The 17,841-nt window shown below is 36.7% G+C and overlaps 1 protein-coding gene and 1 long non-coding RNA gene across 6 annotated transcripts in view; one reads left to right on the forward strand and one right to left on the reverse strand.

Moving 5' to 3' along the window:
* LOC134799128 (protein doublesex) overlaps nucleotides 1–17,841 on the reverse strand; it is a 330,707-nt gene that overhangs the window by 232,546 nt on the left and 80,320 nt on the right. For 2 of the 5 annotated variants that reach the window (XM_063771527.1, XM_063771530.1), the window contains exons 2-3: nucleotides 7,333–7,473; nucleotides 2,963–3,044 (exon numbers count right to left, since the gene is read on the reverse strand). In XM_063771527.1, the coding sequence (XP_063627597.1) occupies nucleotides 2,963–3,044; nucleotides 7,333–7,473 (223 nt within the window). Of the gene's footprint in view, nucleotides 1–2,945; nucleotides 3,045–7,332; nucleotides 7,474–17,841 lie in introns of all 5 variants that reach the window. The other 3 variants (XM_063771531.1, XM_063771532.1, XM_063771529.1) reach the window with 2 other exon arrangements.
* Nucleotides 1–17,841, forward strand: part of LOC134799164 (uncharacterized) — a 313,576-nt gene that overhangs the window by 128,315 nt on the left and 167,420 nt on the right. The window lies entirely within an intron of this gene.

Here is a 17,841-nt window from a genome sequence, read left to right on the forward strand (position 1 = left end):
TAATGTAAATACGGTTGGTGCAAGTGTACCTAAAAATGATATAGGTATATATATATTATCAGCCGCTTTGTCGCTATATATTTTATCCAATCTGACACCGACTTCCAAGATGTTTTTTTTTGGTTGTTTTTTTTTTATCTGATATCAAGCGATATAGGTTAGGTACCGTTTAACCAACTTCAAAAAATATAATTTTACCTCAGTACTACGATTGCAACTTTTTTAAAGGTAATATTATTTAAGATTTGTAACAAAAAAAAATTAGGAGCTATTATATAAATTTAGTATTGTAGATTATTTTAAGAAAATCTACTTGACTGTTGAGTTTTTTTACCTATATCTTATTGTTGTGTTGTTATAGTATATATATTCTATATCTATTAAGACATAAGACATCTTTATAGATTATTATTACTTCTTGTTCTTATTCTCTTAACAATAAAGTCGCGTCAAGATCATTTTGAACACCTCGCCCGCTTAGCAATTATTGCTGCTGACTGTACTGAAATAATCAACTCGGCGTCTTCTCGCCGCGAACAACAAGCCCGTTTCGCACATTTGTCGTATTTTACGTCTCAATCTAATACATTGATTGAATCACACCGTACGCTGAGCGTCGTTTTAAATAAATTTAATTTGATAGTACTAAGTCAAAAAGACGTATCGTCTTCGACGCGCGAATATTTACTTTACGTCTCTTCTCCCTTGAGAGTAAATTTAGTTGTAGCTGTATAGAATCTTTATCAGTTATCACATTGTGGCTCGGCTGGCGTAACGCCAGAGCACGGCTTGTGAGTTCTTAAATAATCTTTGTTCTACTCCAGGCGGCGTAGCACAGTCGCGTTTTTATCGCTTGTCACTATGCCTGTCACGTTTTAACAAGTATGTAAGTGCGAAAGGGACGCACATATAGTGACATGCGATAAAACTGGAACCATTCTGCGCCCGCAGCACTCTTATTTGTCGATTAAATGACTGCCAGTGAGATCGAAATCATCTTCATAAGAAGTGCGGCGCGGTGTTCTTAAGGGCTTGTGCACAAATCACGCGAGGTTCGATAGGGGGTGGGGGGGTCACGAAAAAATCACGATAGATCACGTTGGGGGAGGGGGGGTATAAGGAAACCTCACGTGTATTTTTCTACAGTGAACGAAACTATGAAAAAAACACCTACCACATGAGTAGATATTACTTTTTCTCGGTTTCGTTAAACATAAATCTTCACTCTGTACTTCAAAATAGCGAGTCTATTTAACGAAAATAGAAAAATAAACAAGATTTTCTATATGCAATACCATTTTACTTAAAATTAGTCCGAATGAAAAAAAAAAAACAAAAAAATACACGTGAGGTTGCGTGGGGGGAGGGGGGTAGCCAATAACCTCACAAAATATCACCACGGGGGAGGAGGGGGTCAAAAAGTAGCCGAAAACACCTCGTTCTTTTTAAAGGAACTCAGGACTTAGGAGGGTAATGTTGGTAATGTCTTGTAACACCAAACGTTTTAATGATATTATAACCAATTGAATGCATCAAAAACAAGTCAATTTATCATCGAATCAAGTACATTTAAAAGCAAAAGATAAAGTAAGTAGATAATAATTTAAAGCAAATAATACCCTACTTACACTTTTGGTATACTGTATTATAATTTTTATTGTCAGCTTATAATTTAGGTGTATTTTAGTTTAGTTTGTATAATATTCGGATCTAAATCGATTGTATTTAATAAAATTCACCCTCCATCGACATTCCCTCAGCAAACCCCGTTGTCATACAAATTGACTTCAACAAAATGATCATTACTTCCTTATACAAATATACATATTAAGATGTCAGCTGTCATTATTAGCATAAACTGTTGAAGCTTGACGTTTTATAAAATGGCGTCTTTGAAGTGTCATAGTCATAGTCATAGCGGCTTTATTCGCCAGTCGCACGTCTAAACATCATCTTTATTGCACAAAACGTACAAAAGGGCTTAATGCCATCAAGATTAATGTCTGTTTATATTGTTTTGTTGTGTACACTGCTAAATTTATTGCAGTTGAAGTCATTCGATATGGAATTACGGATATTGAGATGTCTTTATAAATGCTTTGCTGTTTATTTATTGTTTATTACACAACATTCTTTCATAGAGCTTACGCCAGCACAGTAATTTTAAAATGTTTAATTACAAAGAAAAGTTATACAAATATTATAAATTATAGTCAAGACTCTTGACTCAAGAGAAACAAATTATCGTCATTAAATTTAATTTAGTTATTATATTCGTCGATAAATAAATAAAATATTATTTTTTAGGATTTATGATGGAGAGTTTATTAGAAAAGAAATTAGTTTTCAATATTTTTATAATAAAGATTTATTACGTGTACTCAAGAACAACAAATTATCGTCATTAAATTAAATTTATATTTAGATATATTTAAGTTATTTTTGTATGATTTTTTATAATGGTATTGTAACCTTTTGTCATAAATAAATTATTTATGACGGAGAGTTTATTAGAAATTAGTTTTCAATATTTTTATAAAAAAGGTTTATTACATGTAACGATCATTTAGCTTAAAAATATAGACAAAATTTCTTATTTTTAAGTTCGCAAGTTCGTATTCTAAACAATTTTTGTAGTTTTGTCTCATTGAGGTCCAAAACTGCCACTGATTTTCCACAAACATCAAAATTAAAAAAAGTAATTTATTTGAATGTTTTAATGTTGTATTCTGTGTGAGAAATTAATGTATTTACTTGTATGTATCTTATTTTTCCACAACTTAAAAATATATATATTTCATTAAGCGGCTTAGATTTTTTTTTGAAAAAGGATTGTTGGAAGTCGGTCTATTTTATTTTTTGTGTTTTTCTAGTTTAAAGGTGTTAGTGTGTGTGTACAGTTCCAGCAATATTTCCATGTTCGTCTTGGAAACAACTAATATTACTGTATTAAAGTCCGTACTGGCGTGTCGAGTTCCGCAGCTCGAGCCCGTCGAAGATGTTCAGATTGTGCTTCCTCGCGTAATCGTTGATGATCATTTTGCCTGGGGACAACGGAAATCGCACAGTTTGAACGTTCGCATGGCGGCGCAAAGACTGCATTTTGGAGAACCAATATATAAGTATCTGTCAATAGAAAAAAATTGTCATTCATTAATTATGACCATGACAGATTAAGGTGGGATATTTTTTTAGCTACATAGAGTCCGTCTAACATAACTTTGCATTGATTTGAATAGAACAAAATGTGGAAATGTGGTGACATATCCACACTTTGCCATCAAATGCCATGCCGAGATAGCTTGGTCCGACTCTACATAATTTTTGAATTTTCAAAAAGTAAAAATCTATATAAGTATTTTATTTTTATAATTAATCATTGCAAAATGCAGCCTTAAAATTGTAATTGACACAACAAAAAAGGAGAAATGGACTGGGAACATTTATTTTATGTAACCTTGTAATATAGCTAAAATATGATAATAATATCAAAGAGAATTTGATATAGAGGCAGATTTCCAAAGTAATTTTTGTAGCCACAACTGTCATCTTTCGACACTTGATTAAAACTTTTAGAACGCCATTTGACTTTGAACCTTGTTCTTTCACTGACACCTATGTGTTACATTTGTTAAATGGTAAAAAGTGTCGCCATCTACACGAGCATAGGCCAAAGGTATGGCCCATCGCTCGAAAACCATACCTAAGATGGAGCCATATCTTTGGCCTATGCTCGTATAGATGGCGACACTTTTTGTCATTTAACAAATTTAACACATATCAGTGAAATAATAAGGATCAAAGTCAAATGGCGTTCTAAAAGTTTTAATCAAGTGTAGAAAGATGGCAGTAAATTTACTGTGGCTACAAAAATTACTTTGACAATCAGCCTCTATACTAAATTCTCTTTGATAATATAATAACATTTGAGTTTTTTGTCGTCTATAGAGAAAAGTTTCCTAACATAATTCTGGTAAGGATAATAATTAATAAACTAAGTACAGGATAAAATTAGATTTTTGAAGTGAAAACTTGTTTAGCGGCGCTGTGCACTTTTTGTGATGGGGATAAAATTTTAAACTCGTAACAGGTGTCACGTGACCGTATGACGTAGGACGGACACGTGACATGATCGAAAAACTGTTACAATGAGTTTTTCTTTATTGAATTAAATGCCATCTAGTGAGTTTCCCTCTAACTATAACTCGAGTACTAATAGTGATGTGCTTAGGGGTTTCAAGTAATGCGACGAAATAACGCTAGATGGCGTTAACCTCAATTATACATAGTGCGTCATTGAGTTTTCACTTCTGCCGGCACTCCCGGAGTGCAAACCGTTGTTTTTTTTTATGAAGGATAAATACACAGACATCTCTAGAGTCGGACCAAGCTAACGCTGCACGGCAATTGCAATAACAAAGTGTAGCAGTGTCATCATTAATGTCAAATTTCTATGAAAACATGACGTTAATAATGATACTCTACACCTAATAACCAGCAATAATTTGTTGCTCTTCAAAGGCCGCAAAAATATGTGTCACGCTATGGCTCTACAAATAAGATCGTGTCAGATATTTTTGCGGCCTTCGTTGTCTTACATATTATTGCAGGTGACTGTACTGTTCAAGTCAGTGCAAAGTTAGCTTAGACGGACTATAATTATTATTTTAAAATGCGATTAATAGTTTAAAATATAGAGCTAGCAATGAATTGACTTACAACTTCTGTGGGCACACGTCAAAACTTGCCAAGACAATTTTGGTTGGTCAAAATAAAGATTTAAAATACAATGGAATCGGAGACCTTTTTATAGGCCTCTGGGCGAATAGAGGATAAGGCCAAAAAGAGGTAGAAATAGGAGGCAGTGGGCGAATGGTCTCACAGTTCAGCGAAACATTAGATTAAGCTACTAAATGTTGTATTTTTTGTAAAATTTTCAATTAAAGAAAAACTCGGTATGTTATCCACCGGACAAAGCAGTCGTCATCCGAATGTAAAGGCGGAATTCCACCAGTGTGAGGCACTATGCTTGTGCCGCACAGTGCCGCACACTGGTGGAATTCCGCCTTTACATTCGGATGGCGACTGCAGCAGATGCAGCGTTGCAATTAGACCGTTCAATCTGACACCGAAGTTATCAAGAAAATTGACAGTGTCTACGCTTCTTTTCCTCTAATGCACCGCTTCACTATAGTTCGTTTTTTTAGCATTAGAAAGAAGGTAAACCATCTTGACGTGTCTTTTTATTAAAAAATATTGAACACGCTTTAAAAAAATAGTATATAGTACTTATGAAAGCAAAAGAATGTAAAAGATCGTATATGATTTATAATTCTAACATATTTGCTTATTATGTGATTATTTGTTATTATTATGTGATTTATTTTTCAATGGTGATTTTTAATAAAAAGACATGTCATGATCGCTTACCTTCTTTCTAATGCTAAAAAAACGAACTATTGCAACGCTGTTGCATTCGTCATCCGAATGTCACCTTTTAATTTAATTTTTTGGGAACCTACAGCTCCTATAACAAACAAATCTAGACCTATGACATGGTGGTCCCTATGATAGCTCCTACAACTCCTACAAGTCCCTTTTGGTTGGGCTTTATAAAAAAGAATGGCAGAGATATCATTTTACCGTATTTTTATTACTCATGCTGCAAGTCCAAAAAAATATCATAGGGGGCCATCATTCGACACAATAGGTATAGTGTTGGACAGCCTAATTCCAATGGATAAAAACTTATTTGTTACTTTATATTACTATGAATCAATATTGCAGGTGATAACCATTAGTTCAGTGTCAAGCACCAGGATATTTGCATAAATTAAACATTTGGCACCTCGCCATTGATTGCCGAGATGCCGACTTATTTATTTAACGTTCCAATCACCCAGAGGCCTTTAAAAAGGTCTCCCATTCAAATTTAGAATGTTTATTTGGACAAATTAAAATTACATTTGTCGTGGAAAATTTTGACGTGTCGGGACCAATACACTGTCAATTTTGATTGTCTTGAAACATTTTAATTAAATAACTTTTTTCTGTGTATGAACGTATTCTACCTACTCGATTTTTCCTACTTTAACGGCGGTAAAAAGACCTCAAATCCCATGTTCCGAATCCATTTCCCCAGCATTCGCACGCGCAGCAATACATATGTATGTATAGTGAAAAAGTAAGAAGCCAATGTCTTAGTCTTTGCAATATTAGCGATGTAAAATCCGTCGCTAACATATTTATTAATAAAAAAGTTTTAACACATTCGGACCAGATTTGGACATTGAAAATCGACTTGATATGTTGGCTTGTTACCTTTACATTATCGTACCACCGTACTAAACAATAAGGGCCGATGTCTATTTTCTGATAACATAACGAGTAACGACAATACCTAAAACAATCTTTAGAATCACGTCTAATTCGTGAAGTGTTCACCCATTGTAAAACTAAATGCATAGGACACAGCTAAACGAAAAGACGTATCTAAATGTGCAAGTTGTTTCAGAGTCATTATTACCAAGAAGACATGGGCCATTATAGCTTAGCACAGCATTGAAAAGTAAAGCATGAAAATATAAACAACCATATAACTAAACGCATATACCCAGCATACCCCTGTTCCATCTCATCCTTCGTTACAACTAGCGTGTACATTCAGCAGCAGAAGTTGCTAAGCGGGCGAGTTGTTCAAAATTATCTTGACGCGACTTTATTGTTAAGAGAATAAGAGCGTGTCAAGGTAATTTTGAACACCTCGCCCGCTTAGCAACTTCTGCTGCTGACTGTACATTCGTTAATCTTGCGTGAGGTCTCGAGATCGGAGCTAGCTTGAGACTTATCAGCACCAGCAGCGTCAGCTGTAGTGGAACTCCAGCAGCTTCTTACCTTCGTCATTGCGCGAAGTTTGGAAGTCGGCGCCGGCCTGAGGATGACCAACGGCACCATACCCGCCCTTATCCCAACTTGCTTACCATCATCAATCTTGCGTGACGAAAACGCCTCTGCACGAATCCCTGGGCTTTGCTCCGACCAAAGTACATATACTCTGCGTTTTCGTAATAGTTTCGCATCCGTCGAGTTTCCCCATATCAATACCCCGTACGACATAATCGAATGAAAGTGAGCGTAGTATATAGATCTAAAAGTATCACTATCAGAAGTCAGCGGCATCAACGGCGGTGGCAGAATAACAGCGTCCGTGGCTAGAAGTCCTAATGTAGTACCTTCTGGCGCACTCTATATAATATTCTGATGGATTAGCTGATCCACATTCCCTTTCAATTCGTTTGTAAACAGTATTAGCAAACTTAAACTTAAACTTACCTTCATCAATCTTCCGCGAGGCCTCCTCCAGGTCGGAGCCGGCATAGTTGAGGATGACCAGCACGAGCGGCATCATCTCCCAGCTGTAGTGGAACTTTTCCAGCAGCTTGTGGCAGTTTTCTACCAGGGAGTCCAGGGCCACTGCAACAATGAGATATTATTATTAATTTTACCATTTTTAGGACTCCGTACCCAAAGGGTATAAATCCTATTATTAAGACTCCACTGTGCGTCTGTCTGTCTGTCCGTCCGTCTGTCTGTCACCAGGCTGTAACTCATGAACCGTGATATTCCTGTTGCCGCTATAACAACAAAGACTACAAAGTACGGAACCCTCAGTGGGCGAATCCAACTCGCATCTTCATTAGGTAGGTACCATTTTTCATAAGTACTATAGGTACTATAGTACCATTTTTCATAAGTAATATAAATAATTAATAAAAATCTGGCCATTTCTAATACGTAGGCAAACATTGGCTATTCGGTGATACGTAGTTATCCGGTGATAGTCAGTTTTAATGTATTTTAGCCGCGCTACCTGGTAATTATATTACTTGAAACCATATTACACCACATTAGTCATATCCATGGTATCTCTTAAACATTGTTTTAAGCAATAAAATTACCGGGCAACTCGGCTAAAAGACATTAAAACTGACTATCACCGAATTACTACGTATCACCGAATAGCCAAGGTTTGCCCTATATTAAATAGGAAATGGTGTAGGATATATCCAATAAGGTACAAATAAAAACATTTCTTATAAGTTATACTTATAACTGTTATAAGTACCTAACCTAACACTTCAATGACTTAATTGTAACGTTCCAAATCACGCCTTAATGGCCCTTAAAATACTTCGTAGAACCGTCATACGTCACTATGACTTATGTCAGGGCCTTGTTTATGTTAATTGTTATAAACAAAACGAAGTGACTGTGAAACTGGACCGCTTGTTTATTTATAAAAATAAACACTCAAATTGTTCCTGGTAGCACTTTATTAAGACGATAGTGGATGACCGGTTCTCTATACAAACGTAGTCCCCGTTTCCCGTCCCTCTTAAGGAGCTGTCTCCTTAGATACTGAACATTAAGTGACCGTTCAATACTGCTATATACGTATAGTCTGTCAAGCCGGATATGTCAGTAGCAATGTAATGCAAACTAAAGTATGGTATCCCTAGGAAACGAACAAAAAGCAGCAATGTACATCGAACAACGATGAAATGTAAACAAAACAGTTCCACAGATAAGATATAAATGACAAGCGATTTTCGAACAATTCAAAGGTAGTGTCGCTAACTCCCGATTTTTCAAATTTGCCGCCTTTTTCTACTGACAAGATTTGCTTAACCAAGTATACTTCATTTGAGACAATGACAATTCAAACATCAAACAAAATAGCTGGTTGTTTCCAAAAACAGCAAAAACTAAAGAGATGTAGTTTGAGTTAGACTATCTTCGAATTCCGATGTTCGTGGCCCCTAGGGTTGCCAACCGTACTATATTATATAGTATTGTACTATATTTTGGCTCTCTGTACTATATACTTTTGGAAAAATATATAGTACGCTAAAATACTATATTTCCGATTAAACGTATAGTGTACTACTGTTTAGTATTTTATCTGAAAGTACTATATTTTTTTGGAATGTACTATATTTTTATTCCTTATTCTGGAAAATACTATATTCCATCAAAAAAAAGTTGGCAACCCTAGTGGCCCCCTTGACCAGTCGTCATACAATACAATACAATACAATACAAATACTCTTTATTGCACAATTTGCACACCTAATTACAGAAAACAAAACAAATAATACAGGAAGAAGAGGTTAAACAACAGGCGGTCTTATCGCTAAAAAGCGATCTCTTCCAGACAACCTTTAGGTAGCGGAAATTAATATCATACTGCTGTAACTGAGTAAATAACTTCAACAGAGCCCATCAAAGTACTTCATAAAATCAAACAAGTATTAGATACTCTCAACTATATATTTCTATCCGACAATTCAGTTCATGGAAGGATAAAAAGTCTTCACAGAGACACTAAATCCATAAAATAACTGAAAGAACCCCACACAGTTGCGAACAAAAAGCAAAACAAAGACATCGACAATAGACGACCATAAACAAGGATTAAGAAACATAATCGACGCGGCACATCACTAGCGCAGATAACTTGTCCACTAGATAGTTCATGTAGGTACATAAGGTGGTGGTACTGGTGGTCGACGCTGACGACTTGAAACTTAAGTCATTGTCAATAGAGGTGACAGCAGGGTATCATCTATTGGGCATTAGGATATCGAGCACTAGTACCACCACCTTACTACATTTGTACTACAAGTAATTGCTAAATGTCTAATGACAGGAAACTCTTTCTCTCTTTCTTAGAAGTTTAGTTACAGTTGGTGTACCTGAAATGAATTACTCTGTTTCATGTTTTTTTTATATGTACCTTTAGGTATACATTAGAATGGTTGGGCCAATTAAATATATGTTCTACCTATTCCATTTTATGTATTTAAGAGTCTGGCCAGCGGGTCTTGTCACAAAAAGATAAAAAACATTTTAGAGAATTCTAACAAAACTCAATGAGTCTCCATCATCAGATCAGATCGAAGCTATAACCTGTGTTTAACAGGTACTTATGCCAAATGTCAGCTCCATCGGACACCAACAAATGGCCTATTTGCAAATTTTGAAGACAAATTACATACATGGTTACTTACGAAAATCATATGTTTAATAAAAGCTTGTAAGAAAGCCTTACATGACTATAAAATTTATAGAAACTGATAGCCCAGTTACAACACCCATGCGTGCTAGTCTTCAAACGCTGTACAATACGGAGTCTACGGGGGAAAGACTATGATCACTTCACTAGTCATAAAATAGAGTCAGAAGGTCGCGCATCGCCGGACATTGACGTTTTACGACTTGCCTTTGTCAGTCTCTAAAAACCTATTCAACGTCAGAACAGACACTTGGTCACGCTCTTAAGCCATGGAAATGTGTTGAAACCACAGAGTTGATAGATGGGCAGAGGTACAATCGCTCGGATTACATAATCGCCGTTTCCGTTTACGCGCGACACATCAGCTCAGGTGGCATGAGTTTTCTCTACCAAAAATGTGGGATGTCGTGCCGCTCACGCATCGGCCTCCACAATCCACATACACCAAACACGTTGTCTAAACAGCAATGCATAAATCGTCTGCAATAGACGCAAAGGCCTGTGATGATGATGATGATGATGATGATGATGATGATGATGATGATGCGTGACACGCATACATTCATAACTCGAGGTCGAGCAGTATATGGCACAAACCCCATAAGTGGGTTTTTTTTATGATATAGGAGGCAAACTAGCAGACGAATCGTCTGATGTTAAGCAATTACCGTCGCGCATGGATATCTACAACACCAAAGGGGTTGCAAGTGCGTTGCTTTCCTTTAAGATGGGAGTACGCTCTTTTCTTCAAGGTTTGAAGACTTTGAAGGCCGTGTCGGTAATACCACAGGCGACAGTTCATTCCACGGTTAGCTGTGCGAAGCAGGAGGTGTCTGGAAGACAGTTGAGGACTGCCACCAACAATCTAAATGGTAAAAATGGAAATGTGTGCATGTGAAATCGGCTTCGGAACTGTCTAGGGTTGCCAGATCGAAAGGCGCTATTATCGGGAAACAAAATATTTTTTTCGGGATTTTGGGACTTAAGTCGGGAAAAAAATACATTCAAATTAAAGTAATTGTATTAAAAACAAAGATATTTTACATTATTGGCACTACGTCAGCTCGCTCGCTCGACGACAGTTCGGGAAAGTTTACACTTTGTCGGGAATCGGGAACACATGCTAAATATCTGGAGAATCCCGCCAAATCCCGACGATCTGGCAACCCTAGAACTGTCACCTTTTGCAATTAACTGACAGGCTGATAACGTCCGGCGAACAGGTAATCTGTGGGCCCCTTTAAGCGATCCTCTGTCTATATCTCAACTCTGTGGCTAAAACTTAAAATGTTTCACTTCAATGGCAAAAGATATAAAGTTAGCTATGGTTATTGGTTATGGAACTAATCGCGAAGTTCCTAGTTTATAGCGACGTGTCAAATGTAGTATTAGACGCGTTGGATGCGCAATGTTTGTTTAACTACCTGTAATAAAACTAAAGACGATAAACACGTAGATATCTCAAGAATTTATATGGAATGTATGCAAGCAATATGTATCCCAATGCCATACATGGATAAGTTCGATTTTTGATTTTAATTAAATATGTAATTCTGTTTCTCCTGTTTATTTTTATATGTAAAATTAATCATGTACTTACCTACATACATGTGAATGTGAATAGTGATTACTAAAATGGGTAAGTATAGCACGCTACTCAATATGTAGGTACCTACCTACTCTGCTTAATATTCTTAAGAACAACTTCAAATAAAAATTAATTGTTCATGTTCCAGTGATCGAGGCTGTGCTACTCCACTAGGTAACAAAGGAATGCCCCAAATAAGAATGCCGCATCTTAGCACAGACAATACGTAGCCATGGAGCTTTCTAAGCTCAGGCAGGAGGCAATTGTTTTGTTTTTGAAATTGGAACCTATAGTCTGTATCTTTAGGTATTTGAATAAAAGTAAACAAACAATTTGTAAATTTTCGGGTAGTTATAACATTTATTGGTTAACCGACCAAATACAAAACCGCCTGGACCAGTCACTGAACGACCTGACTTTAACCTACATTATTTATACTAAGCCATTTGAGGGTAGATTTTGTTTACTTTTATTTAATTACCTAAAGATACAGAGCATTAGACGGGAGGATTTTTTTAAATAAATTATTGAATAGGTATAGGTATGCGCACTATATTGTAAGTCCTGAGTTGGAGCTCTTTAATGAGTCTTTTAAGCGCAACTTAAAAGGACTCGAGCATTCGGATAAAGACTTCGTATTTGGTTTTTATACAGCTTGGCATTCCACGTGCTTGGCATTAACAGAATTTGGTAATTCACGTCTTTGGCATTTCGCTTATGAATGGCGTTTTGGGTGCTTTTGCTAAAGGATTTTTTTTTGTAGGTTATATCTAAAGGAACACTAAGGAAAATAGGCGTTATTGAATAATGTGTACCCAACCCAATATAGGTATATCCGTATGGAGACAATGCGTTTAAGATTTTTCTTTTACGTAATTTAAGAGCTCTATTTAAAGGACTCAAGACTTTACAAAAGACTCAGAACTAAAACTAATAAGAACTCAAGTTTCTACTTAATGACTAGAGTCTGAAAAAATTAAGTCGAGTCTTAATAAAGCAGAGGACTCAAAGGAGTTGAGTCTGAACCAACACTAGCCTAATCCCAGCAGTAATAGGGTAATTCGCCAGTAACTGGCCACTTTTAGGCCACCCAAGGTGGCCAGTTATTGAAACCTTATACTCAAATGAATTCTGTTTATAGGGGAATAGAATTCATTTTTGGTTTGGAGTGGCCAGTTACTAAAAGTGGCCAGTTACTGGCGAATTACCCTATACCTACCTAAGCCAGGAAATTAGAAGAGGAGAAAAGACATGGCGTGCCGCGAAGCTTGCGACGGATTTGGCTTTGGCCTCCTTTTATCTCAATAACTCTGAATTATAACGTGTAAAAATTCAATTTAAAAACAATCTTAAACAAAAAATAAATAAATTGAAATCGGTCTAAATCGATGAAAATTTCCCGGACTGGCGCGCTTCGGTGAAAAAACACATTTTTTTTACTCAGTTAGGTAAAATAAAGCCATAATTTTTCTCAACCCGCAAAAAATAAAAATGATTGATCCCCACAAGCCATAACCTGTGCAAACTGAAATGACCATTAAAACGTATTTGAAATTTACGATTTAGAAAATGTATAAAATAAAGTGCAGCCATGACCAACAAAATTAATGTGGTCGTAAATCTCGGCTTGTAGTTTAAAATGTCGTTTATATGTTTATTTTAAATGGAAACGTGGACATAAATTACTGTTTATTATTGGCTTTCAATACTATTAGTACCTACTTCGTAATATTATAAGGAATGTAAGAAGTAATGCGCAGAAAAATACCGCTTTAATATTATTACTTACGCTAGTACGAAAATAACTAGTCTAGTAAGTATCAAGTATGATCAATTATTTATTAATTTTAAGTTGTTATAAAGTAATGTTCCGTAACGACGTTATACATTTACAAAAAGCTCGTTATCTAAGTTAAAAACAATAACAACATAATAATTATTAAGTTAATAACCAAATTAGTTATAATTGTAACGGCATTCGTAACGTTAACAACTTAACAGCAATTAAAGAAAGCTACGTCACAGTAAGTCGTTACGTAGTACGCAGAATAATGGAGCGAGTTCGCATCACTACGTGCGGCGCGGCGGCCAATGAGCGCGCACCGTCACGCCTACCGCGGCCGCGATTGGTCGAACGTGTAACTTTGAATATAGAACCGCTTTTTTTTCTAACGCCTTCGCGGCTGCGGCAAGGCAAGCAGCTTGCGCGGAAGGGAGAGGTGCGCCTCCGCGCCGAGCGGACCGTAACGATCCACGCACAGTATAAAATCCTACTTACAAATAGGTTCAGGTTCAGACTGACATTAGTTATTTAAATTTAACTTGTTTGGTTTTACAGGTTTACCCAAAAATATGTTGCCAAAACAATTTTAAGAATATTTTTCTTACTTAAACATCTGCAACAAAATGTCATTAAAATTACAATTATTTAACTAAAACAAAACGTGTTATCTTCTTAATATTCTCCTTCAGCTTTGGGCAAAGGTTTGTTACAATCATCAAGAAAATGCCGCAGTAAAAATCTTTTGTGAACGTATCTTAAGTACCTACGTATGTAAGGTGTGTAGGTATGACAACATTGATAACTAAAACAAGATTCTAAAATATTTTTACAAGTAACGGTTACTGATTTTCTATTAATAAGTTTAATAACCTAATATGTCAACGTACAGCTAAAAAGTAGGTATTATGAGTGAAAAACTTCCATAAATTTGTATGAAATGCTTTTTTTGCTCCTCACTCTCATAAAAAAACAAATAATCGAAGAAAGTCAAATCAAGAGGCATATAGCTATGGTTGATTTGATACTGAAGGCATGTGGTCACTTTTTCTACTATATGACATATAGGTACCTATATGACATTTATTTCAGTTGATAGGTCTAATTGAGGAAACTTATTTTCCATACAGGTACCTAGTCAATATCAAGAGAGGAAAATGGGACTTACGTTTTTAAGGAGGAGCGGTCGTCCACTATCCGCTTAATGATAGAATAAAGCCAGCTCATTCCGCAGAAAACCATAAAGTGAGGATCTACCGCGAACGTTCGACGTGTTGCCTCTCTGTCGCACTTGTAAATTTGTACGTAAGTGTGACAGGGAAGCAACACGTCGAACGCGGTTCGCGGTAGGCCCTCTGGTTCCACAGAGTGTGAGAATATGTAAGTAATTATCTTGTAGTAAAACGATCTTATTAAAAAGTCGCAATCCAAAGATAATCTTGATAATAAGTACCTAAGTAAAAAGAACGTAAAGAAACTCTTTACGACCAAGCTAATACAAACTACAATAATAATAATAACTTCTACATGACATTAAAGCTCCCCAAGGGGCCTCTACGTGTTGGATCTATATCCCCACGCAAGCCTATCAAAAGACCGGGATTAAGGCATTTAAGGCCCGTGAAATGGAGTTACAAATAAATACATAAAACTCTCGCGTTTTGTACACATTATTTAGTTATACCAAAAAGAATAGATAGTATCAAAGACATATGTAACTTCGTATAAGACGAATAAAGTCTAAGGAAAAAACGTGCCTCGGAATTCAAGTAAAAGTCATTCTCGAATAGATGTCGCACACACCTTTGGCCTATGGTCGGCTAGATGGCGTGACGACACCGTTTCATATTTAACAATTTTAACACATAGATATCAGTGAATGAACATGGATCAAAATGATATAAACATAATAAAATCATTTATCCATATATATACATTATTTGATAACTTTATGCGTTTTCATTTTAAGTTTTAGTCGTGTGTCGATAGATGGCAGTAAATTTACAGTGACTACAAAATTTACAATGACAGGACCCCTCTATACTATCTATTCTTTTTGGTAATATCAAAAAGAATAGATAGTATAGAGGGGTCCTGTCATTGTCAATTTTGTAGTCACGGTACATTTACTGCCATCTATCGACACACGATTAAAACTTAAAATAAAATTGAAAATGTATAAAATAATCAAAATATGTTTACGGATGAATGATTCTTAATTTTTATTGTTCCATACTGACCCATGTTCTTTCACTGATATGTGTTAAAATTGTTAAATACCAAACGGTGTCGTTAACGCCATCTAGCCGAGAATAGGCCAAAGGTAATGGCGCCATCTATTCGAGAATGACTTTTCCTTGGCCGTCCGAGGCACGTTTTTCTCTTAGACTTTATTTATCTTATACGGAGTTATATATATATCTGGTAATATGAACGGGTCTACCACGATCTTAGACCATTTAGTAACTGGAGACGTCATGGCTCATTTTCTGTACGAAACAGTCTGCCGATTTTTGTGGGGGAGGGGACGTCAAATGTATTGCTATTTCTACATGATTTGTATGTAACGTACAAATAGCCATGTCAGTCCATACAAACGTTTGCACAATTGTGCAAGTTTTTCGGCAGAGGCTGCTCTAAGACCACGATATAAGTAATTTCATTTTTTTTTACCCACAAATCCGGCGTTTCAGCTGGATTGCATTGCATTGCACCAGCTGTGGTCACGGATGACTGACGTCCCAGGGAAATGTCAACGGAGATATGAATAAACAACACCAAAGTACCCGAAAATAGTTTATCCTCCTAAGGCCCAAGGTCCCACCTATAGTACTTATTCATTTCGATGAAATTTAAATCATATTCAATTGGTACAGAGTCGCGTTTCTTTAGTTTCGTTAAATTTTCAAACAAAACAAAAATCAACTCTATTCCCTGCACTAAAGTTTCAAACTTCAGTGGCAAATGGATTTTTCATTTGTATGGCTGGTCCTTAGGAGGATAATACGTCGCATTTAAGGTGAAGGATGAAGTTATATCGCGGTAGACCCGTTCACATCACTAAATGTAACTACAATAATATCATTAACTGAAATCACAGACATCCTCCAGACTGAGCATAGTAGCTCTACCCCCTCTGCCACGCATACGGTAGTTTTACTCCATTTTCGAGTCGAAAGTGTCTTTGTGTGACGTCCGAGTCTTTGAACGGACCAATCACGGCACAGGACCTCGCTCACCTCGTCCCCCGCACCCCCGTATTTTTGGCAGCATCGGTTTCATTAAATAATTGCTCTAAACTCCGTCTAGAGGATTCCTCGTCTATGACTGAAATAGATGTCATATACCTACTAAAGAAAAAGTGACCAAGCCCTCCCTTAGAGCTGGTCAAAAACGGCTATATTCGTCTTTCTAAAGCCACTGACTAACAGGCCGCCGGACGATATCGGCCTGTCAGTTAGAACAGAACAAAAATTTTACAGCTCCGAACAACTGACCGGCCGATATCGTCCGGCGGACTGGTAATCAGTGGGCCCCTTTAGATTACATATATTACATAAATAGAGGTACTCGAGAAATTGGGACGGGTACTGGCGTGACGGACTAGCCCCTATGGCAGCGGTTCTTAACCTGGGGGTGATTACCCCCGTGGGGGTAAAACTGGTATTTTACGGGGGTACTAAGCTAATGAAAGATAACAACGATTAGACCTAAAATAAAGAACATAGATCGCCCGTGAATTTCATGTAAGTACCAACTGTCTAGCGCGGAAATTGTGTTTAAAAAGTGTAATTGTAAACGTATGATTTCGAACGCCGCCGACAAGTGCGCGGCGAGAGCGAGAGGTCGACACCCCGCCGCCTGCGCGCTGTCGGTCTCACTCGGTTGTCAACGGACGCCTCACTCAGTTTAAATTTGACAGTTTGATTGACCAGCAGCGTTTCTTTTGTTTTACTTGTATCGTACAAGCAAGCAAAGCCGTTTTGAAAAAATATTTATACCTATACGTATACATTGATGGTTTCGGTAAGTGTTTCTTTTGATATCATATGTTTTTGTAAGAGAAAATGAAAATTGAAAAGTTCATAATTAATCCATCCATATTAACATTCTAATTGCGAAAGTAAGTCTGTCTACCTGTCGGTTTGTCTGCCTGTCTGTCTGTCTGTAACCTTTGCACACTTATACCGCTCGACCGTTTTAGATGAAATTTGGTATTGATATTTTAATACCCGTGGTTAGTTTTTGTTCCGAAAATCATCAATGCGGGGATCTGTGAGACGGGAGATGGAAATTAACAATTAATTATGAACCTACTAGACTGGACGCACGCGACCGGCTGCGCGGCAAGCGGTTGCTGCTGTCGTCCAAAACAGATTCATTGAAATCTATACATTT

The sequence above is a fragment of the Cydia splendana genome, chromosome 18 (assembly GCF_910591565.1).
Source record: "Cydia splendana chromosome 18, ilCydSple1.2, whole genome shotgun sequence".
NCBI classification, from domain to species: domain Eukaryota; kingdom Metazoa; phylum Arthropoda; class Insecta; order Lepidoptera; family Tortricidae; genus Cydia; species Cydia splendana.